Source organism: Megalobrama amblycephala, linkage group LG14, assembly GCF_018812025.1.
Source record: "Megalobrama amblycephala isolate DHTTF-2021 linkage group LG14, ASM1881202v1, whole genome shotgun sequence".
Lineage (NCBI taxonomy): Eukaryota > Metazoa > Chordata > Actinopteri > Cypriniformes > Xenocyprididae > Megalobrama > Megalobrama amblycephala.
Window position 1 is genome coordinate 3612872 of NC_063057.1, and position 25842 is coordinate 3638713.

The window sequence follows — 25842 nt, forward strand, 5'->3', positions numbered from 1 at the left end:
AATCTGCACTACTTTAGCACCGGTAAATGGGAACCTTTGCAGTTTATAACTCTAAGGCGTGTGTGTTTCACCTGTGCACATCTTTGACCTGTGTTTCGCCCCCATGACGCTACTAGGGCCTCCCAAGCATGAGCAATGTTCATGAGTGTTTGTTTCCAGCAGATTTCACTCTGTTCCTTTCTCTGTCTATCCCTCCTCCTCATCCTGTCCCTCGCTCAATCTCTCTTTCAAAGCCACGGATTGACATTTCGCCCGGTCTCTGGAGAGGCCGATGGGAAATGGAGTTACTACTGCAGGCGCACTGTAAATTCCATACAGCCACATGTTATGTGGCCTAAACACAAGTGACCACTCCAGGATCTGAGCTCTGTGGCGATAATAGAATAATGCCTGCTGTTGTCTGGGGAGGAACCAAGCATGCACATCAGTCACGGCGAGGCTTATATCTTGCAGTGTCATCGCGAGAGGCAGCACGCCTCTATATGTCAAAGCTCAACGTCTACAATGTGCGCTGATAGTGAAATGGTAACCGTAAAATACAACAGCAAACCATCGAGAGTGCAAAAAACACATTTTACTTTGTTTCTAGCATTGATCTTTTTGAGAGCTTTATGAAAGGTGGCTCTGGTGAAACAGTATGTGTGTGTGTGTGTTATTTACACACTGTAGTGGAGGAGTCTCGGGCCGGTGTGATAAAGCTAATGAGCTTCTTTGTGCTGGAGTGTAAATGAGACAGTCACCTCGCTTTCGCTATCTGCACAGTAGAGACTCCAGGGGTGATTACTGCTTTAAATTATGCTCAAGGGCAAAGCGCTATTTGCATCAGAGGGGCTTTTATTTGGCTGATGAGCGGCGAAAGCCGTCATCACCCTGCCTGAAGATGTTGCACTCGCAGCTCCCGGTGGACGGCGGGGGAGACAGAAGCGAGACTGGCTGTTTGTGTGGCGTCTCCGTGTTACTTTGTTACTTTCCCCTCCTGAATGACAGTCAATGGACCCCTAGAGACGCCTCCTCCCACCTCTTCTGAACGCATGCATGTGTGTTAATGTGTTTGTGGGGTGATGATGGAGTCAGACTCATTGAATATCAATTAGCACACTGTTTTTTCCTCTGTTATGCTTCTGTTTATGGTCTATTGCGGGTTATTTTCCAAGTGTTTTCTTGCATTTGCACAGAAATCTTTGTGAAAATGAAGTAAATAAGTGCGAAATAAGTCCTATTTAGATAATTTGTTCTCCATGGACACCCTCTCCCTCCTCCCCAAGTGGCTTCCTCAACTGCGATACTACCTCCAATTTCATTTGCTCTTACACCTGAAGAAGACGGGGAAAATATGGCTGACACTGGCTGTCAGGCGTCTCATCTTAAATTCTCCTCAAGCTAAAATGTCGGGTTAATTGCTGTCATTTTTACACCGGGCCAGCGACTTACACACCGCTTCCTGTAACAATTGCTGTTAGCGGTGGGAAAAAAATATAAAATGAACAGTTCTGGACATGACATTCGTAAATGCATATGGAAGTGTGGCTAATAAAAAGCGCAGAAACCATATTGAGGGTTAAACAACAGAAATCTAGCAAGAGCCAATGAAAATATGTTTTATAAACTCCTGTAGAATTTATAATTGAATTCTGATGAATGAAGCTGAAATGGATGGCGGTGGATTTTAGAGTTTAGAGTTCTTCCTCTCCAGACAGGAAGCTCATTTGCAGACTATGGCTAACTACACTATAAATCCATACAATCACAGATTATTAAACCAGAACAATCATCTAGAGGCTCCATTATATCACATCACATTATCTACAGATCAATGCAAACCTTCTTGTATACATGCACTGCTATTAATATAACAACATTAAAAGCTCCTTTAACAACAGCCTACAATCAATGAAGTCCATGGCCTTGGCAATCATTCTTGTCACAAACAGCGCTGCTATACTTCTTCCATAAAAAAAGGTTCTGGCAAAACAAAAATTAGCCACAACACACTATAAAAGTTCATGCTCAAATGTGCAAGGTCTGGATTTAGTGCCTTAATCAATGATAGAAAATGAAGGGAAAATAAATAATCATTAAAAAAAAAAAAAAAAAAAAAAAAAAAAAAAATCACCAGAAATTTGTAATTTCTAGGTGTTTTTTCCTTAGTAAGAAAGTTTGGCAATACACAAAAATATTACTAACAATAACTAATAATTATTTTTAATTGGACTCTTTCATTTTTCTCTATCTAACTCACACACACACATCTAGGTGGTTATTAGGCAGATGTGTAGGAATTCTCTGACTGTGGCGTGTGTAAGAGGGAACTGTGCAGGAAGTGTGTGAAGTTAACAGCACCTGGCCTCCCTTTAAAAAGCCTCCCGAGGCCTGTTAGCTGGCCCACTCATTTCAATGTGTCTGTCTGCACTCTCTCGCTCGCTCTCTGTAAGTGAAACATTGTCACTCTCTCCACTGTCTCTATGGCACTTATCTCTCCTCTCTTCACTCTTTCTGCTTACACTGCCCTTTTCTTCCACTCTTAGTGCAGATTATCTAAAGACAGATAACACAAAAAATATTCAAGTAATATTCAGCTACACAGGAATAATACTACGAATAATTATTATAAATTATTAACAATAACTTTCATAAAAATGAACTTTTACAATAATTATTTAATAATGTTATTTGTTACTGTTATACTATTTATGACTATTTGTTAGACTAAAAATAAGTGACAACAACCATAACATACAAATTTAATTTTACAATGTAATAATGTTATTTGTTATTGTTAAACTATTTATGACTATTGTTAAACTAACAATAAGTAATAATAAAAATAATAATAACAATAAAAATAAACAACCTTAATACTTATGGTTAGGTGCTTTTTTTGCAACGCTGTATCTAATCTAATATTGCAATATAAAAGCTATTTAAAAAAATATGACAGATAGATAGATATAACAATGATTATTTGAAAACTAATATTGGATAAAATATTACTACTATAACTACTACTAGTAGTAATAATAATACTTCTGGTTAGATGCTTATGTATTTTATTGGCTTTGTATTGTAGTCAACACAAGACAAATTTGAATCTACAATTTATTTTATAGTCAATAATTTATATTTATTTACTTTTTACAGTTTATTTTAGAATAAATAATTTATATACATTAGATACAACAAATAATGTATTGTATATTTGTATACTGTATATTGTACTTTTATATTATAACATTACTATTTTTATATTTTCTAATTGTTTGTTTACAGTAATATAAACAAAATATTTTATATAAAACTTCTATTTTTACATTCATTATAAATTACAATAAGTAATTCATATTAACAACAATCTGTTTATATTTATCATAATAACAAATAAATTAATATGTATTCATTTTTAATATACACATTTAAACTCATTAATATAAAACTAAAATTGAGATGTTCATTTCAACACTCTTTATAATATTTCATAGGTTTAATGATAATAAACAATCATCATTATCATCAACTACTAACAATTCGCAAATATGAACAAACTGTAATAAATAATGGCTTTGTTTACAAAAACACTTTTGAAGAGCATACCGTTAACCACCAAACACTGACCTCTGTCTCACACGCGGTGAAGTGTGCAGGTTAAAACAGAAGTCAGTAATGAGAAAGCGGGGGGGTTGACCCCAATCAGACACGTGTGTGAGACACAGAGAGAGTGAGAGAGACGGCCAGTGTGATGATGAATGGGAGGAGAGGCCGTGAGTTGGGGGTGCTGTTGTAATCACCAGCTGGAGAGGGTGGCCAGGGAGGGGGGTGTTCGTTCGGAGAGGCCCACAAAGAGCCGCAGGACACACTTCACTCTGCTACACTGATCCTGTCTTACCCACAGGCTCATGGGCTGCTTTCAGCTGCTGTCACCAGAACTGAGCCACACACACACACATATAATAAAAAGAGCTGTCATTTAATAGCTATAAACTTCAAGATGAAGCAAGAAAAAACAAGCTTATTTAAATACTCAAAAAAATTAATTAGAAGTATAAATTAGAAATATAAAAAATATGTTTTTAAACTTTTTATTTGTGTCATTTTAAGCATTTTATGGAGTATAAACATTCATCACAAAGTGTTTAAATCCTTGAAAATGATGCAAATAATGACTGAGGAATCACAAATTCTGTTTTCACAGACACATACTCACATCCAGTGACACACTTGTGAGTGAATAAGTGAACACACACTCCACACCGCCCGCAGACTATCCCTGAGCTCAGCCTGACCTCACGCTGCTCTTTTGGTGAGCTGTCAAACCCATCATTCACTGCACCGAGACACGAGCATATACACACAACACTTCTGCTTTTAAAAGTCAAAATAATCAAGCACACAGCCCCTATGCATATATATACACATTGACATAAATACAACATGCACCGGTCAGTTGAGGCTTCTGGAGTGAACAAGGTTTCCTAGCAGCCCATAAAGTGTGCTGAAGTCAAATGAGGAGGCCCTCTAGTGGCCACAAACAAAGACACACGAGCAAAGCTCCGTACTTCACACCCGTTACACACGCAAAACACACATGCACGGCCTCAGCCGGCACACTTCTGCACAGGATCACCAACACACCTCCAAAACAAGTCAAAAACCACAGCCACAAAACTAAAAATGACAACCGAAAACTAACCTTAAATAAACACCACACTAAAGAAGCACTAAAATGCAAAAAACAATAAAAGTCCAGTTCCTGTCTAAATGTACACAACTGAAGGTTGTCAGTCAAATAGCTGCCTGCTGAGTCTTGTGTGAAGCCAGCGAGAGAGAGAGAGAGGAAGAGAGAGGGAGGGAGAGAGAGAGAGAGAGACAGAGCGCGGTGGATGACAACGGACGGGGGGGAGAGAGACGCAACTTACCTGCTGTTGTTGCAGATGCAGCAGCTCGACTGCGCTTACTTCACTGCTCGTCTCCCCACTTGATCTTCCATCTCTACTGCCAGCATCTAATTGGCTGCTTAGGCTGCTCATTCCATTTTGACTCATTGAACTGTTGCTTATTGTCTCATTGGCCGACTCCTGCATCATGACTTAATACCTAGAAGTGATTAAGAGGCACCGGTTAAGGCTCTTGTTACAATCCCCTTTAGTTGCCTCCTAAAAAAAGGGGGGGTTAAAAAAGAAAAAGAAAAAATGGGGGGCGAGAAAGAAAAAAAAAAAGCTTTCCATTATCAACCCCTGCTCCCTTTGCAAATTAAAGCATTTAACGGGGGGAGGGGGTGGAATTATGCATTCACTGTGTAAATGAAGCAATACAAAGAGATGCACGTTTCTTCCTGCCTTTTATTTTATTTTTTATATTATTTCACTTTTTTTAATTGCATTTTTTATTTGCCTATTGACCATCACACACAGATAAACATCACATGGTGTTTAAAAATAAATTCAAGTGACTTCAAAACCGTGTGAATAATTTCAAAAGGAACATGTTTGAAATATAACATGTAAGAGAAACAGCCTTTTTTCCCCCTGTTCGAATGTCTTAAAATATCCCCGTTGCGTCTCGACTGAACCGAGTTGCTTAATGACGCACAGCTAATCATGCAAAATTAAAATTTGGTACAGGAGGTGAGGGGAGAAGAGGGGGAATTACAAATCACATGCTTCTGTACTGTGATGAACGATATAATGGTCTTTTCTTTTAGCTGAAGCAAAATAAAATTTGCCTGCTAGTCAAATGAGGAGAGGAAAAAAAAAAAAAAAAGCTTATGTCACATATAGGGTAGTTCTTTCCCTCCCTTTTATTTTAATCACATACTCAAATATTCATTATTTCCGTATATTTAGCAGCGTCCGCCGAGCACAATTAAAATTCAAACACCAAATTCAAACAGAACAAAAATCGCACACGTCAATTTTTACCCTGGCAAATAAATGAAAAGATATTAAATTAATTTTCTCTGGCATCTATTAGAAATGAAAACAGGGGAGAGTGGTGGATGCAAAAAAAAAAAAAAAAATCTTTCACGAATATCACTAATGATTGTGCTAAAAACAGCATAAATTATGCATATTACCTCTTCTCTGGTAATAAATGTTTTATCATTTTCCCTGCATAAATGTTGTGTACGTTCACAGGAACCCTGCCAAGATCTGTGGAGATCCCTGCAATAAATAAATGAATCGTCCGACCCAACAAACGCAATTCAAGGTGTGTTCTGCATAGCTAATATACCCACAAGAGCCTTAATACACACACAGACACACAATCTCCTCCGTCATTCACATATTCATCGAACCCCCCTCCTCTCTTCCCCTTACAAATTTTGTTTCTCTCAGAAAATGACGACGGGCCATCTCATATTTCAGCGCATTCAAACATAAACAATATTAATTACGCTAATGGCGAGCATGCACAATAAAATATCCCTAATCTCGTGTAATGTTTAGAGGGGACTCGTTTTTCCAGCAACACTTTCATTTATTTCCCTGACAGCTCTGCCATCCTTCTTTCCACAGATTAAACACATCAATTTTGTCACCTGCTACGTACGGACAATTAGCAGCGATCTTTGAACGAGAGCGTACAGTAACTCGACAGCCGAGCCACGAAAAAAAAAAAAAAAAAAAAAGAAGAACACCGCTAATCAAACGCACGACACAACAAAGACATAGTCTTCTAATCCACGGCTGCTTTTCAGATCAGAAAATGACATTTTAACGGCTCGGCTTGTGTTTTATGAGAAACACAAGCAGCAAAAAGATTTTTTTTTTTTTTTACATTTATTTAAAAAGTACACCACCTAACCAACATGTACTGGTCAAAAAACAACTTGGGAACAAACAAAAGTGCTTAAAGATTAACAGACCAAGAGAAAGAAGGAGGGAGAGAGAGAGAGAGAGAGAGAGAGACACACACAGTGTGAGGGCTGACGAATCTCTCCTGAAGAAACACAAAGCTGCCGTAGAGATTAGGCGACTAATAAGTATTCAAATTAGGCATAAATTTTACATGCCCCATGTTTAAAATATTCAGAGAAGGGCCTCTTGATTGCCTTACGCGAATTTTATGAACAACGTAATGGAGTGTTTTTTAATGCCACAATGAAGGAGACTAAAAAGTGAGGGATGAGTTTAGGACACTGTTCCTACTCCAACCTGGGGAAAAAAAAGAAAAAAAAAGCTAATTAAAATTACATTTCGCATCACTGTAATCCCAGTTTATGCTCTGGAAATTCAAATATGATTTCAATGAAAAGACAAACTGATTATTTCCGGAATTAAACACACGTTTTTTAACTAACTAAAGAACAGATGACATTTTGATGTAATATCTGAAAAATAAAGAAGGGAAAAAGAAAGACTTTTTTCCCTTCAATTTGGTTTTGGGTTTAATGACGTGGAATACTGATCCTGTCATTATAGAAACACACATTATTAACACTGTATCCTCTAAATCCACATGATCCACAACTGGCGTGTAGGTGTCTAACTGAACGTAATGCTCATGCAGATGTATGCAAAGTGTATTCAGAGAGATCAGGTGCTGCTTTAACCTTAATGACAGCGGTGAGATAAATTAATTAGCCATCTGAAGGCAGCATCCAAATCTGCCAATTACAATGTCAATTAGAAACACATCCTCGCTCGCGATCATTTCCACGCGACGGAGCGGACGCGAGGAGGGGGGGGGGGTGGTTTACGTGTCTGAATGACACTGAGTGAAGGAGAGTCTAGTACGGTACTGTACCGCCTGAGAGAGATGGACAGAGCGAGAGTGAAAGAGAGAGAGGGAAGAAAACCAGCACCCAAAGTCTGTCTTTGTTCAAGTCTATTGTAGGACGTCTTTGACCCTTGAGGCCGACCGCTGTCACTATAACACGCCGATTTTTCCTAAAAACCCACTGGGGTTGAAGGTTCGTGCTATTGGAAAAACATTTACAGCCCTCGCTATAGTACTAGTGTGGAAAGGCTCCGGTCCATTTGACACCGGAAAAATTGGACAAGTCCTAAAACACATTTCAGTGAGTCACTGTGATAAACACAGAGCTTGTGGGCCGTTATTACCCATATCATCTTGATAACAGTCATAATCTAAAGGAAAAATCTGTGCTGGTGTGTATTCAGGAAGGTTGATAAAAACCAAATCACTCCATTTCTGGAATAAAAGATGTTATTTGGATCCGTTTCTTTTCTCGCCGTGTGTTTTTTTTGTGCTTTAAACACTGTAACAGTACCACGCGTGCGGTTCCTTTCTGGCTGTGTAAATGTTTGCTCTCGAATCGTAGGCTGTGCAAATCTGTCCTTTCCATCAGGTGAAAAATCCCAGACAGGATCCTGACAACGCATTCAAGGGCTATGCCTGTGATTTCGGGTGGGTGGGTTTAGCAAAGAAAGGTGTGCCATAAATATAGCCCAGATGTTTCTCATATACACACACACACACTCATCATGAAGGAGTAAAGTTACTCATGCTCATTTGAGCTGATCTGATTTTACAACCGCAAATGTTGCCTCATTATCAAACGCAGCACCCTTCTTATCGGAGCTCGGATATCACAATTCTAAGTTCTCCGTCTTCTAAAGCGCTCGGAAACCGCGGGATATGTTTTATACAAGTCGCTGAAAAGGGGCACTGGAGGCTGCAACTGTGACATTAACACATTCTCACACACACACACACACACTCACAGAAATCATCCACTTTTGCCGAGACACACTTCATTTTTCCCCTCCCGTGGAAACCGGCGGCCCTCTCCCCTGATAGGACGCGCAGAACAGACCTGAAAAAGAGCTTGATGATTATTTCAGGGAGGCATCGGAAACGCAGACTCTGTGATCCAAGAAGCCTAGTCATTATCAGTGCATTGCTCAGGTGCCCGGAATCCTAACATTGCAAGGAAGGGTGAAAAAAGACGGGAAAAAAAAAAAAATACTAAAAATTACATTTCACAGTCTGCTAGCTTCACCCGCTCTGATTCAGTTAAGATATGGATACCATTTAAAATAATCACAAATTCTGTGCTTCACTGAAATTAATTCATCATTGCCATAAGTTACAATGCATACAAAATAAAGTAGCAAGGCGCTCCACTATTCTCCAATATTAAACAGTTGGGAATGCTTAATAAATCAAAATGCCAGATTTCAAAAATATGATGCAAAGTTTGAATTTCATCCCGTGCATCTATACTACACATGAAATGGAAAATATGATAATTAAAAATGCCAATGAACACCTACTGTAAAAAATAAAAAAGCAAGCTTAAAGTTAAACAACGCATGCCAGCAGTCCTTTTTGGCTCTTAGGGGTCACCGTACCCCATTAATGACTCTCCTCTAAACCTGAATGTAATATTACAGTCCCCCCCCTTCAGATAGAGGGATTTCAAAGTGATTCACAATGGACGAGATTACAGAGTAAAAAGAGCATGAGGGAAATCATATTTATACCACGAGTTCAAAAATGAAAAGGGAGGATGAATACATCGCTTTTCAGGATTAATAGTATGCAAAGTAACCGAATCAAGTGTTGTTATCAGTGGTAAAATGAGAACACATTCAAGAAAAAAAAAAAAAATAAAAAATCAATTCATCGTTTCACTCACAATAAATAGACCATCTGTGATTCGATTCATTCAGCGTTCAATGTTCAGAACTTAATTCTGGGCTATTTACATTAAAAGAAGGAGAAAAGGAGAGGGAGTTGAAAGAAAGACAGAGACTGAGGGACAAAAGAACACTGTAATAAATCCTGGAGAAGCTCTGAAATAAAACCAAATCTTTGAGAAATACAAACATACACAATTCATAAATGCTAAACATGTTGTGACCTACAAAGCTGGAGTTTCGGTGTAAAAAAAAAAAAAAAAAACTGAGTGAGTGTTTCAAGTATTTCCATTTGATTTGAATTTTACCCAGCAAGCACCTCCCTCTCGGACGAAAGCAGCTCCAAAAGTGGGTGACTAGACAGTGACGCTGGTATCTCATCAAGCAGTCCCTGTGCTTGCATTTTGGGTAATTTCTTTAATTAACTCAGCCCACCTAATCACCAGTAATTGACCTATAAAAGTAGGAGGCACCATTGTCTGCTCCAATCATCTTTAGCAGGAGGAGACAGTCTCTTCCTCACTCTCTTTCTCACTATTTATCCATCTTCTTACACTATTTACCTGCCTCAAAATGCATATTTCATTTCGTTTCGTGCCGCAATTATCTTTTGTGACACCGGCTGTGTGTGGGGCGAGATTAAAAGCCTTGGGGTGGAGGGGGCAAGCGCGCTCGCCCCTGCCCGGGACGCGCGGCCGCGTTAACGACCGGGACGGCCCTGGTGCCGCCACACAGACACGAAGCCGCGGAGAGACATAGCTCATGGTGACGTTTCCACTTATTTGAGGCTGATTAGGGTCATTATGTCCCCCTGCTCTGATTTATGTTGTCATTCTTTCGGGCCGGTCCTGCATCGATAGATCTTAATGAATTGGTAAATAAGGGTGAAGATTACACTTGACAACACCGCAACATTTCTCATTCATACCCGACAAGATTTATGTAACCAATTAGGGTGGTAACAGGCGAGATTGGTCGAGAGAAAAATAATCTTTCCCGAGGAAAATTACCCTGAGTCTAAAACCTCGACAAAATAGATAATGGGCAGTCTTTAAGGGAGACTTAGTCACAGAGCGAGAGCCTGGGCTGAAGGGTTCTCAGAAGTGCATTTAAAGAGGGAAGCGGCTCTTGTAGGACTTTCAAATTGATTTTTTTTTCCTTAAAAATTCAACCACACGACTGCAGGAACTCAAGCACACGCACAGCAAATGCACACACACACACACACACTCACACACACACTCGCACACACTAACTAATCAGCCACCATCTGCATGTCCAAACCAGAGGCCATGAAATCAATGGATTAAAAATTAACCTCTCGCCAACAAAGAAGCACTTTGATGTGCAAATGCGAACTCAAGGAGGTAGATTGCAAACTAGTACAATGCACATTAAAAAAAATACAAATCAATCGCTTCTCCATGACTTAACTGTGTGATGATGCCTAGACTGAAGAAATCCATTTGCATTTTTTAATAGTCTGGTATTTCAATTATTTAATTTACATCTGTGCGGTGTGAGTAACCAGTCGACTCATTTCGCATTAAAATATCAGATAAAAAAGGCTGATCATCAATGAGCGCAGACAGGCCGAGGAGGACCCGGAGGGACGTGGGAGAACAGAGGAAGGAAAACGAGAGTGATGCTGGCGTCGTCTCATCCAGCTTCCCCCTTCAAGCACATGCAAATAAGGCTGTGATGCTTAACTGCATCATTTATGGGGATAATAGCGGCATCATCATTACGGGACTCAAATTAAATTACATCACAATTAGCATAACAAAGTGATTGGTTAAACTTTCAAAACAAATACCCGCCTCGGCTAATGAGCGGTGTTAATTGGCATGGGCTCTTTCTATAAAAAAAAAAAAACAAAACATATGTTTCGATTAAATAATTTTTGAATTTCATATTTATTTGTTTTGTTTGTTTTCTTTTTATTTATTTTTTGAGAGGGTGTAAAAGGAGGCATGAAAAAAGTTCACCAAGGGATTTGCATTAAAAACAAAACCCAAATAAGCAGCATTTAATTTTATCACACTAAACAAGCTATTACACTCAGACTCAGGAGAACAATGTAAATTATCCATCTAATTCTCCATATGTACTAATCATGCAGCTCATTATGCATCAGGGTATTAAATTATAAAGAAGACAACGTCCACATTCCAGCACAAAGCCATATAAAAACTTAATAATATGCTCACAATAGCCCAATAGTGAACGTCGCTCACCCTTATGAATATTTAAGTAAACAAATTGTCTGCCCGCCTTTGCTAGGGATAATTAGTACTCGAGGGCTAATCATTTTACTGACCCCACCTCCAAAATGGGACAGGCTCGTTGAAGTTTTAAGTTGAAGACTCTTTCAAATTAAAAAAATGAAAAAGGAAAAAAAAAAAAAAAGTACAACTAATTACTATTTTACAATGATTAGCCTGCTAAAAATTACAATAGCTGTTCACAAAATTATTTAATTACTAATACACAGAAAATAAAACAATAAAAGGCACTCACAATGATTTAATTTCCCATCAGCACACTTTAAACTCCACAAACACTTCACTTAAAATCACCTACTAGGCAAAGTCAAAGCACACTGTTCTTCGGCACGAGAAACACACACACACTCACGCACGCTTAACGGCATGCGCGCACACACCCGCACAAAACCACATTCATTATCGTCATTGCCATTATCACCAGCAATTAACCCACAGATGAAAGCAGCCCACAAACCAAGCTGGAGAACGCCATAAGCCTTAAGGAACGACAGCGAACTGAAAAGACCCGACGGATGGATGAAAGTAGGAAAGCATGGATGGATGGATAGAGGAAAAGGTGGCTTTATTACCTGCAGGTGAGCGGTGTGGGACGGCAGGCTGGAGAGGGTGTTTCGCGGAGAGTCGGGCGTCACGGGGAAGAGCGTGCGATTATCAGTGTCATCACTCCAACTGTGTTTATACAGACTCGCATCATAAACAAGCGCCTCTTTGGCCCCGTCCCTCACGCGTCGCTCATGCATACTTAAATCGGCAGTGCACCCATTAAAAAAAACGACCCCTATCTCCTGACAATTATTCCTTCATCTCCACTTGTCACCAAGCAATTACGACAGCGCGCAGACAGGGCCCAATAGGAGACGCGGGGCTTTGGGAAGCCGAGCGACCGGCCGGGAACGAAGGGAGGTGATGAAAAAAGTGCCTAAAATGGAAATGTGTCGCCCTGACCCGGAGCTTTTCTGCCTTTTGTGACGCACTGGAAATACTGGCATCATTAGCATTAAATCTCTCAAAATTCTCCAAAAATGCAACTAATCATTACAAATTTTCCTGCTTCTGTGCTTCCTCTAAAAATGCTCTTCAAAAATGTGTTCCTCTCCCTCTTTTTCTTTTCTTTCTTTCTTTTTTTTTAAAAAAAAGGAAGTCTTTCGTCTTGCTGACTGAGTTGCTGAGTGAAAGCAGCGAGTGTGTGAGAGTGTGTGTGTGTGTGTGTGTGTGTGACCATGCGCACCAGCGTCTGAGCGCTCCCTCACAGCCTGCGCGCGGAGCCGGAGACTCGGATCGCTCTCCGCCAGCCGCCTCTCACAGCTCTCATTTGAGCGCGCGGCTCGCGGCACACACACACGCGCTTGCTTTCTCTCCTTCTCCTCTTTTTCTACTGCATTCGGACTCCAACCGAGAGGGGATTTAACGCACGCGGCCAGCTGTGGAGGACGTCCCGAACCCCTAAAAACGCGAGGTACGTGTGCCTGCCTTTTTTTTTTTTAATTCATTCTAGCTTGAATGAGATTATCCAGCATGTGACCTTCTCAAAGACACAGGGCGACGCAAATCTGCAAACAAACTAGTGAGCTTAGCGTTTTCCTAAATAAAAACCACAACACTCTCAGCCAGGAAGAAAAAGTAACCTACCTTTTGAGGAACGACACACAATCTCACTCCCCGAAGGTAGAGGCATTTGAAGATATTCTTAGAAGCCTTGAAGCATTAACTTGCATCAAATATGAGGAATAGGATGCCACTGGTAGGCAACAGCATCAGAGCAAGAAAAAAATAGGAGGGGGGGGAAGAGAGAGGTGGGGGGTACGAAGAATGAAAGAAAGAAAAAACTAGCTGACGTTCACTGTCAAAGCCATCATCAGAGAACTATTTACAGCGGTATTTACATGAGCATTGTGGAGCGCCTCTTGCCCGATCACGTCCGAGAAACCCGTGGCATTTTTACGCCTGTAATTAAAACAAATCAAGCAGACCTCTGATTGTTTTGGCACCCGAGGACTAATCGTACACAAAAATCAGCGGTTTGATTGTCAGGGTGGGGAGGTGGAGGGGGGGTGGCACTTCTTTTCCCTTTTTCCCCCTTTCAAGAAGGATGGAGGGCTACTTTAGCAAGTTGAGTGATAGTGTGGTGGAAATAATAAATAAATACGCCTGCTGCTTTCCTTATTAGGTCAAACTAACCCAAAAAAAGACCTTACGAGGGAAATATTTGAGTGAGGAGGGAGAAAAAAAGCTTGGAAACCACTTTAGATGGTTTGCAAATTTGCCTTTTCAGATGCATATTTGCACTATTTACTGAGTGTAATTAAACCCACAAAATCTTTCACTTTCATATCTGTCGATTTGTAAAGGACTGAACTAATGGTGTTTGTCAACCCCTTCTTGTCGTTCTCTCGCCCCGCATGCCACAGATGTTTCTCCTAGCAGTTCCCGCAGACAGGAATCCGCTCACAGAGACGAGAGCCACGCTCTCCCCCAGGAGAGGAGTACAAAGGCCAGTCTGCACGCGGCAGATGCAAAACTGAGTCCATCTGCTGCAGGCTTCCCATCGCCACATGGAGATTGAAAAGTGAGGGTCGTTGGGAAAGCGTTCGCGTAGACGTCGCTGGAACGCGAACGGGGAACCAGCTGTTGATAAACGGGGGGGCGTGATCGAGCAGATTTTAAATACAAAAGACTGACGTTGATGCTTTTTACACGTGGTTTATATGAAAACGGACGACTAAACGATTTCATATTCGAGTTGCTAGTAAAATAAAATTACCTCATATACACGTGTAGAAGGTCTAAAAAAAAAATGGGCAAGAAATTATGTTGTACACGACCCCTCCAAGCCAAGCATGATAAATTTATTTAGCTAAAAAAAAAAAACCTAGCCTCCAATGCACCATAAGACCACTTGAGATCTCTGCTCTGAGTATGATATAACAAGCTCCAAGTAGCACATTATCTACCAGCTCTACTGGAACATATTTAATCTCTATGATATCATTAGAAACCGCTGAGCTCAAGCCAAAACTGTTTCTAGGCCTCCGCCACTCCAGACTAGGGCAAATGCTCAATGAGGAAGTGTAAAAGGTTGGTCTGGCAGGCCTCCAGGTCTTGTCGTCACCACATGAATTGCGTTTAACGCATCTTATTTACATTTCGTCAAAGCTAAGGGCTACATCACACCCTAACCTTCACTTCACGAGACAAACAGGCCGATTTAGCTTTTAGCACTTGATAGCCATTCTCAGGTTTTATTCTGTCTGTCTCTCACTTAACTCTCTCTCTCTTTATTTTCCTCCTCATTTCACAGGGCTTTGGACTGCAAGGTCAATGAGGACAAACAATTCCAGCAGCGGCTCTCGAGCGCATGCAGAAGAAAGTGCTGGTTGAGGGGGGTGGACTTGTGTGGCGACAGCAGTGGCAGAGCTGGTGTCTCTGAGCGCTGGCATGATTTCCATGGCAACCCCTCTAACTATTAATTTTCAATTAAAGCAGACACAAAACGCCCTGCCCTGAGACTGTGGAAGGTGTCAAGAGCACACAGGGGAAACCAGGCTTTTTTGGAGCCATGACGCTACTTGGCTTGTTCATAGTGACAAAAATCACACCACTGAGCATCTAAGCTGTGTTTTTATTGCACAATCACACCAGTTACAACACCAAAACCACAAATGAAACTCATGCATGCTAAATATTAGCAACTGATAAGATAATAATTGAACATTTTGGCATTATCATCTCTATTATGTCCCTTGGTTGTTTAAGAGAGGTGTTACCTCCCCCTTGTGTCAGTTTTAAAATCTGACAGGAATGTCATCTGCAATAAAAGGTTAAGTTTACAATTTTTGGTGAATTTTAAGTAAATAATGTTTAAAATAAAGTACACAAACTTAATTTGAAATACTTGACCATGTTTGTCCACATTTTGAAATGATCCAAACTAATTCTGAAAATCTGACTGTCTGTACAGTCACATGATCATGGTCACAAATTTAATTAGTGACCTAGAAATAGTGCATTATCTTAAATATTTCATTTTGCATTTTTTTTTTTTTTTTTTCCAAAATGCAAAATTTAGTTTAGATTTTAATCCCATGCATTTTCAATGTGAACTTAGACTTTTAAACCCCACAGTATATGGGTATTATATCAGCCACCCTGCTCTCTAGATATCAGGATCAGCCCTTGAAAGACTCCTACCGGTTGACCACCACTAAAGACTGAGCTAACAGCAGATTAAGCTGAGCTAGTGTGCACTCACTGAGAGTCTGATGTGTGTTTCAGGCCTTACAGAAATGCCGGCAGCATTAAAGCTGTTCTCTGGCTGGAGAGTTATCCACTTGAGCTCATCTCCGCCTCCGATCCATTCGGCTGATGACTGAGCCTGTGGAATGCACTCTACACTTGTAAACAGCCCTAATAAACTCTCAGCTGTGGGTCTGCGTGTATCCTGAACATATACATGTATGGGATTTAAACAAAAAGAACACTGCAAATTCAAAAGTATCTTAATCCCTGAAGACAGCCAATGTAAATCAGACACCTTCAGTTACGAATCCCCAATTGATCGACAGATATTTACCCAATTTAAGTCAATTGTACAAGTCAATAATTGCCTGCTTGGTCAACAAACAGAAAATTTAGTTCCCCCTTGTGTCAAAATCTTCAAACAGCGTTACTACTACTACTACTACTACTACTACTACTACTACTACTACTACTAATAGTAATAATTATAATAATAATAATAATAATAATTATTATTATTACTGTTATGGTGCAATTAAATAAATGCTTATATAAAAAAACATTACTAAACACTTTTATATATATATATATTAGAAATGACAATATATATTAGAAATAACAAAAGAGTAATCGTGATTAATCGCATCCAAAATAAAAGTTTGTGTTTATGTAATATATGTGTGTGTACTGTGTATATTTATTAAATATTTATAAATACAAACATGCATGTAAATAATTCGTAAAAATACACGTATATGTGTGTATTTATATATACATGATAAATATACACAGTGCACACATATTATGTAAACAAACTTTTATTTTGGATGATTAATCATTTGACAGCACTTATATATATATATAAATATAAAAATAAATATAAAATGTATACTGTATATATGTATGTATTTATGTGTGTGTGTATATATATATATATATATATATATATATATATATATATATATATATATATATATATATATATATATATATATATATATATACACACACACACATTCATTTAATTACAGCCTATTATGGTTATATTTAATTAGATCTATTTTTTTGTTATTAAATTATGACATTATTTCATGCATATTATATAGACCTATATTAGTAATATATTGCCCACTGACCATCCTGGCATCTAAAAACAGAAATTGGCCATCCACTAATATTTGTTCTTTTAGTTTTTATCTCAGGATTGTTGCATCTGTGGTGATCAGTATGTTTTCACCATTTCACAAGGCAAGAAAATCACAGTCCGATTACAATGACTTGATCTATCCATACCCCTATTCTTTTTTGAGTTAAAAAACGTAAAGAAAAAGAGAGATTAATGGCAAACTCATAAGACCAGCCTCTCTTCATCTTAATGATGTTCTTCATCGCCGATCGATATGACCTGAAATGGACCATTAGAGCACAATGATTATATAACAGGCAGCTAAACATTATAATATACTGTACTTAAGCGCCGCGGTATCCATGGCAACCTCCTTTTGCCTTGCATGGCGGAACCTTAATGAAGTCCTATTAAGTAGCCTATAATGATAGTGTCCAAATGTATTTGCATATATACTTCAGTAGGCAAGGGAGGGGGACGCTGCAAAGCTCAATCACAAGAGCGCAAGATAAGATGCGCGTTTAATCCACAGCATTACTCTGAAAATAACAACCCCGAGCCTCAAAGAGCTCGTAACGCACATCAAAATAAGCCGCTATCGGCGCCGGTAAATAAGCTACGTTTTGTGGCACCGCCATTAAAAAGCTAATTAAGCTCAGGGGCCAGAAGCGAGACAGGGGCCGGCTTCAGCTCAGAGGATCTCCGTGCAGGATCCCTCACATGTGACTTTCATTTGCGACCCTGGCCGGACGTCCGACAGGACATCCCAGAGAGAGTGTTTGCTCGACTCAATATCAACAGGCGCAGCGAGCGGCCCCAGGAAAAGGGCCCTGCCTTCAGTTCCTATTGAAAACAAACCAGGGCGCACTCATCAACGCACAGCACCGGCAGCCGAGGCGAACACTCGGCGATGTTCTCGCGCTCTCTCTTTCTCGTTTTCTCCGTTTAATGATACCTGCTCCACTCTAGCATCTGTAGGGAGGATTGAAGTATACATTTCAGTGGAGAAATAAAAGAGATCGAAATGACAGAAGTCAGACAGTTCAAGCTGACCGGCCACTTCAAACAGAAAGCCCCGCAGAACGAGACAGACACTCCAGGTTAAATTGGCTCTTCTGTGTCTACCCTTAAAATGTGGGCTCCTTCAAAAGCGCATTTGAATTAGATGAGTTGATGAAATCAAAGACTTGACTGTGTGGGTAAATTTATACAAGCAAGTGCAGCTCACAGCAGTTTACCTGTTATGCGCCAGATTGGCGGCAGATGAAAGCAAACTGAATGGCAGCCGACTTCCTCTCTCGCTCAAGAGATATTATCATACTGTAAAGGCTGTAATTTGTATTAGCGTGGCATTGTTGGAAATACGCAGGTAATGGGTATTTGATGCGCTCAGAGCTGCCAAACTTGTAATAAGATGAAAGGCAACATGACAAGTACTCAGTGATGACCACTCGACACGTTTGTCAACATGACAAGAAAAAAAAAAAAAAATCTAAAAACAATAATACATTTAGTCTTTTAGACTCTTAAACAACTCAAAAGATAAAAGATGGAAGTAAAAAAAAACATTGATTATTGAAATGCAAAAAAAAAAAAAAAAAAAAAAACTGGGCCTCTTGTTGGTAATACATTTCATGTTTATCATCATGACAAAAAACCCCTCTAAAAACAGTTGAATTTTAGACTCTTAAACAACTCAAAAAGATAAAAGACAAGGGGTTAAAAACATCGATTACTGTAGCGAAAAATAAAGTGTTTTGGTAATAAATTAAACAACACGTTTGTCAACAAGACAAAAACAAAACAATCCCTCTAAAACAGCTATACCTTTGTTATTTAGACTCTTAAACAACTCAAAAGATATAAGACAGGAAGAAAAACAAAAAAAAAATTAAGAAAACAATAAATTTAATAAATGGTAACGAATTTAATGCAACACGCTTGTCAAAATGACAAAAACAAAAAAGTAAAGACCAAAATAAATAGTCTTAATTATTTATTCTTCAAATTAAAAGCTTCAAGTTAGCTAACAATTTATGGTAACACTTCAGTTTAGGGTCCAAATCTCATTAACTAGTTGCTTATTAGCATGCATTTTCCTATGATATTGGCTGTTTATTAGTACTTATAAAGCACATATACATGCCTTATTCTGCATGACCATATACTACATCTCTTAATCCTACCAATCAACTACATCACTAAGTATTAATAAGCAGTAAATTAAGAGTTTATGGAGGCAAAAGTCGTAATTAGTAGTGAGAAATGGACCCTAAACGAAAGTGTGACCGAATTTACTTGTATCACACCTAGCTTTAAATTTACATTTATTCATTTGGGAGACGCTGTTAACCAAAGCGACTTACAAGTGAGGAATACAGTAAGCGAGTCGTCATGACGAGGCAAATAGACACAATAAGTGCTCACAATATAAGTTTTAGGCAGTGCTCAGAGTATCATAAGCTACAATAGATAGGGATTAAAGGAAGTGAAAGGATAGGTATAGGCTTTCTTTATTTTCCATTTCTGCTGCTGCCAGGGTGTTGCTAAGGTGTTCTGAACAGTTGCTTACCAGCACAAATCAAGAGGCCAAAAACAATCCCAAGTGCATTTACATAGAAACGTAACACTTTGCATTTGCTTAAATCACTAACCCCAAGTAGGAGCGATATTAATCGAGATACTTGAGCAGCATATATATGGTCTTAGTCTGTTAAACTTGCCACTTCAAGTGTAAAAATGTACACAATCAGATCACTCTCAACATTTTCTTTAACATTCCTTTTATTAAAATCACAAAGATGAGGAAAAAAGAAAATAGAGAAAAACATAGTGATAAAAAGCAGCAGGAAAGTTGGACATATCTTGGCGATTCTCACATTACACCAGAACCCAAAAAGTATCATGAGCTACATCCAATCCAGAGGTTTGATTCTATTCAATCAGACAGCAAATTACACAAAAAAAGAGAGACAGAATTAATTCAGGAAAATGGAATCCCACCAAAGAATAATAAACTCATTATAAGGAAATTTCAAACTTAACCATTCTCCATGCCGCAGCTAATTTAAACCTAATTTTTACTAGCCACTAATTCAGTGGGGGGCGGGGATAGGAATTACATCTGGAGGTAATTCGCTGTATGGAGGCTAGCCAAATAAAAAAAAAAATGAGAGAAAGAGGGGCAGGTTTGGCTGAGGGGGGTTTCTGGTCTCTGAAAACTGCTGAATGTTTTCATAGTGCTGTCATCAGACAGGTCAGAGAGGTGTTACTTGCGGGAGAATCAGAGAGAGACACTGAAGTTCTGATACAGATGATCAGACTCTAGAGAGGTGGCAGCCCTGTTTGGACTAGACGGTCTCACCCCACCACTGATATTTAAAACATCTCATGCTGGATCACACGCCTGAACATCTGTGTCAACACATGACAAAATCTGAAGCGGGGAAAAGTTGTTTGGGTGCATCAGACAGCCTGAGAACGCAAGTACAACAGCAACTCCCAACCACAATTGCGAGACAAATGTGTCTTTCTTCAACTAGAAGCAGTTTTATGGCCAAAAGTTTGATCTTTATTAAAACAGATTTCTTTTTGTTTTATGAAAGTCACATTAAAACTGCCTTGGAAACATTTAAAATGTCATATACGTACATGCCAGATTTTATTGTTTTATCCATGTCCTAGATCCAAATTGTATTATTATTATTTTTTTTAAACCCCATCAAATTATAACATAAAAAGTAAAATAAACCAATCAATTCAAACATTCAATTCAATGAATTGTGTGAAAAATATCTTATTTTTCAATCAAATTAAGACTGTCACTGTAGCGTCTTTCTATTACAATCAATGGATATATTGCTAGTTATCAGTTAAATGTAAAAGATTTGAGTCAGTTTGATGTTTATGCAATCAAACTGTATGCATTAGCTTAGTCAACATTTCAATTAGCAAATAACATGTATGTGTAGTACAAAATTTTAAGTTCTACCAAGTTAATGATGGAGTTAAAGTTAAATTTGAGGCAATGGATTACCTCTTTTTTTTAGTTCTGCCAACTTACTAGGGTTTACAGCATAATTCTGTGCATTTAGGATACATAAAAAGTAAGCTGCATTAAATTAACCTTAGCAAGACAGATTTTAAATAAAAAATAATGTCATTTTCACCACAAAAAGCTAAATAAAGGTGGAAATGACATTTGTTGCTTCAGAAAAATTTGCTACCTATTGAGAGTGTGCAAAGTTGACCAAAATATTGAACATTAACAACCTGTGAACAAGCAGACAGGCTCTTGAATAGTTCAAAAACCCAAAGACTCGAAGTGAAAGACTAAGACTCAATGGTCTCGTTTGTAGGCACTGCGGATACACGTCGTCGAATCTGCTCCAGGTGGGAGTAAAATGAAAAGTTTGGACTCCAATAATCTATAGTGAAAAGTGACTAAAAGAAGACATTTACATTCGACACAGACCCTGACAGCCCCCACCTCAATCCCAACTACCCCCGTGTCCTCTTGAACAGAAAATGTGTTTTCCAAATGAAAATAAACTGAGGCCGGCCAGTTTGAGGCAGTTAAATTCAGGAATATGAGATCAAATAAAGACTCCTGTGGCGGTTGAAAAGAGAAATGAAATCGCTTCTGAGGAGAGATGTACCGGGTAATAAAATCACTCCTTTATATCTTCCTAAACGGCACATGTTCCTGTGGAGTGGTTAAGCTTTGGCGCGGTCGGTCAAAGACAGTATGCAAGTGGCAATTTTTACTTCCTGAAGATCTCCCTACCGATATCCTTCTTAAGTCTTGCGCTCTGCAATTTGGTAGAAATGGCAAACTCTTTTAACGTCGAGTTTGAGGAAAACTTTTGGCCAGAATTGCTTTAACAACATACGGTGAGCGAGAACTCCATATTCCATTAGCTGAACATAACTGGAGGTCGTAATCAGGTGCCTCCGACGACCTGTTTCCATTATGGCGGGAATGGAGGATGAATACTTGCTCTTGATTGGACGCAGTCAATAGTGCAGAGCGCAAACAAAAAAACATCACAGGAACAACCACTTCTCTCTGAATCGCTTCAATTCATCCGCCAGTCCATTGACGGCGGAATTACGGTGCATTACCAAAAACATGTAATTGATTTGCCTTTGAAAAGGTAGCCACAGTAACTTCAGACCATGCTTTAGGCGGCTATATTGAAGGGCATTAGCAATGGAGGAATACATTATAATTTATAATACAGTGGTTATTAAAGTCCCAATAAAAAGGGTTTAGAGAGTGGAATGATTCACTTATCAGTTTGCATGTGAGGTACTTAAAAGCAGCCCTCTTCTGTCATTTTAGCCACAAAAAAGTAGCCTGTGATGACATTGAAAACAGCACTGCACGTACAAATTTCCCCCCCGATGCAAATGGTTTCCATTAATTCCTGGAATGGAAGAAAAAATTATAATTGTTTATGCAAAAGGAAAGAAAAAAATAAATTAAATAAAATAAGAGTACAAAATGGAAGCATTTGCTATGAAACACGCACCAGTCCCCAATTGATTTTGAAATGCAGGCCAATCAAAAAAAAAAGAAAATAAAGTGCAACAAACTTATTAAACGGCAGCTTTTATTCAAAGTACAAATTGCTCTGTACCGTAAAAAGCTTAGGCAATTTGTACCAGAAGCCAAATCTCAGGAAAAGGGGCTTTTCAAGCCCTAATAAGTGTTTTCAAATAAACCAAATAAAAGCTTCCTGGAGAACAAGAAGTCACCAATTAAAAATAAATAAATAAATAAAATGTACAGTTGTACAGTCTTTTATTGGAAAATTGAGCAACATTTTATCAAACTTTGATAAAAGACAGTGATCAAACAACATTTTATAAAAATCACCTGTCAAGTTCCCAAATCTTACATGGGAGAGTCAGATTGGATGACTAGGAGGGCTCATCTCAAGATCACCCATTGAACAGTTTATCTATTGCCAAAATTCTGAAAAAAGAGCCGTCAAGAATAGAAAATTATTGAAAATATTGAAAAGTTCATGTATAAAAACATGTCTGTCAAAATATAACGTACAACTTCCTGTTTCCATCAGGAACCAACACATGTTGAATGACGTTCACTAACCTGGCGAAGCTGTTTAATTGGCACATGCAGTGTGAAGTATTTCAGATTCAATTTCAAAGAGTAAAGAACAACTCTATAATTGCGTACGTTATGCATTACGTATGTTATTGTCTCTTACAGACAGCATGTTGAAGCCGCTTATCCCGCCATTTTCTCCCTCTTCTTGAAAAGTGATGACACAGTCTGTCTGCTGTCTAAGTCTCTGTGGATTTCTTTCTAAAATGAGCTTCAAAAACGAACTGAAACTCAGCGAATAGTTGTCACATATACATGAAAAACATGTCTAAGCTTAGAATGTCTACTTTTAAATTATATAAGTCAAGTCGAAAACAAATGTTCTCTCTTTATGTAATCTGTATGAAACCAGAGTGAAACAGCCCAACTCATGAAAATGCAGATCCTGTTGTAAATAATAGTGAAAAATCACTTTTTAAAACTGTGTTCCATTATTAACCCTTGATAAAATTATATATTTTTCCCTCTCTCTCTCTACTTTTCATTGTAGAATATCATTGTATAAATTTTGATAAAGGTCATAACCTGAATCAAATCCCATTTTCACATGCAATTACAATGTTTACATGTTGATGCTGTTCTGCTGTGCTTTAATTCATTTCTCTGCACATAGTGAGCATTAATTTATTAATTCATTCATTATTTGCCGCGCTACTCTTAATGAGTGTTTTCAACCACGCATTACAGACACAAACACACACGGTCAACACATTCTGACAACATACTGTATCTGAACAATCAAACATAAAACGTTACAACCATGACCTATTTAAATTGACACATCGAACCAAAGTCTACAGCATACTTCCAACGTTTTTACCTCATTAGGTGTTTGACACATACCGTACGAGACTCTCTACCTTTAACTGGATGGAAAGCAGAAAGGGAGTAAAAAAAGGAAGGATTTTCTGACAGTTTAAAAGTGCCCAACAGCTGCCGTCGGGTCATCTAAATGCACATCCACCTCCCCAAACAAACTCAGACACAACTTCAAATACTGTACATAGCTGGACTGTTAGCTAATCCTACCATTGTTCAGGCTCACAAGTTTCGGCTCCTACTGCTCAGACTACACCCATAGACTAACAACCCATCCCTCCATGCCAGCGAGCAAACTGCGACAGTAATAAATATCTACAAAAACATGCATGAGGAGTACAGCAGTCTAATGCACAAATACGAGAAGAGGTTTGGGTTTGTGTTACGAAGTGGTCTGTTTTGAAAGCCGCACAGTCAATTAAAGACGGATTTGAATGATTTCCTCCTGACAAATAAATGCATTGGGGTGGATGGTTGCCACCAATGTATGTGCCAGAGAGAACCTGAACTTCTCCTTAAATGTACTTTAATTATTTAATGCAGCGTTGATACATTACGCTGGCAAACCGGAAGGAAATGACGTCCAAAGTCGCCTGAGTAGTTGCCACTAAATCAAAGACAAATGTTTCATTAGCAGGTAACTTTTTTTTTTACAAGTCTCCGGCAGTTCCGATTTAACGCATGCATACACACACACATCCATGCACGAAGAGAAATTTACACATGCAAATTATAAATGCAAGGCTCTTGCAATGGGGACTTGAACTTTTCACACCTTTCAAAGCCACAGAATTGGCTGCGTTCAGCCTCTCTGCAGCTGCTGCTCTGCACTAATGCAAGACGGTGTCATATGAAAACTATTCCTCTACCCAAACCACAGAGCTGGTCATTAATGAAACACAGCCTGCACAGTGAGGTCATGAAAAGTCTACGTTTCAGCAGCCACATATACAGGGAAAAAAAAAAAAAAAAAAAAAAAAAAAAAATTCCCAAAAAAAAGAGGAAAAAAAAAAAAAAAAAAAAAAATCTGATTCCAGTCCCAAGGACAGGGAAAAATAAATAAATGGCAGGGAACGGTGGCCTCTCACATTTTCCCCCCGTGCTTTGCAAACAACCGTCAACTGCTGCTCAGAAACAGCGCTGCTTCACAATGAGAGCAGACTAAACAATCCGATCCCAGCCAAGGCAAACGCTCTGCAACTCTGCACACAGTCGCATTTCAGGATGTCTCAGCTTAATTGCCAACTATCAAATCTCGCAATGGAATCTGTCCATTTGGCAGGGACCCCAGAGGCGGACCTGATAAAATGTTGTTTAAAAAGTGTCAGCTTCGTCCCATGATGAGAAGAAAATCATTTTGACGGGATTCAAGTTTCGTTTTTTTTTGGTCGAGAAGGGGTGGACCAACTTTGCATAGTTACATTCACAACATCAATGGACTGAGCAAGTTAAAGACACCTTGTGAAACAATACTATATATATTAGGGCTGTCGATTTAACGCGTTAATTAGATTAATTAATTACAGTAAAAAATAACGCAATAAAATTAGCGCATTTAATGCACTTGCCCCGCCCCAGACCTAAATAAGTCATCTGACAATACATTCAGCTTATTGATGACAAACATGATGCAGGACAACA

General features: G+C 38.8%; 1 protein-coding gene and 1 long non-coding RNA gene across 14 annotated transcripts in view; one reads left to right on the forward strand and one right to left on the reverse strand.

The window, feature by feature from the left end:
- The window catches only part of foxp2 (forkhead box P2), a 156053-nt gene that overhangs the window by 56512 nt on the left and 73699 nt on the right, over positions 1 to 25842 (reverse strand). For 8 of the 13 annotated variants that reach the window (XM_048156379.1, XM_048156377.1, XM_048156375.1 and 5 more), the window contains one exon: positions 4911 to 5088. The exons of 1 other annotated variant lie outside the window; for it this stretch is intronic. In XM_048156379.1, coding sequence (XP_048012336.1) covers positions 4911 to 5078 — 168 coding nt within the window. In that variant the 5' untranslated portion in view covers positions 5079 to 5088. Of the gene's footprint in view, positions 1 to 4910; positions 5089 to 12456; positions 12636 to 25842 lie in introns of those variants that run through there. 4 more of the 13 variants (XM_048156380.1, XM_048156384.1, XM_048156382.1 and 1 more) reach the window with 1 other exon arrangement.
- On the forward strand, positions 13215 to 15776 carry LOC125245675. The gene is made up of 3 exons (XR_007179581.1): positions 13215 to 13343; positions 14296 to 14453; positions 15186 to 15776. It is a non-coding gene; the product is annotated as an uncharacterized LOC125245675 (long non-coding RNA).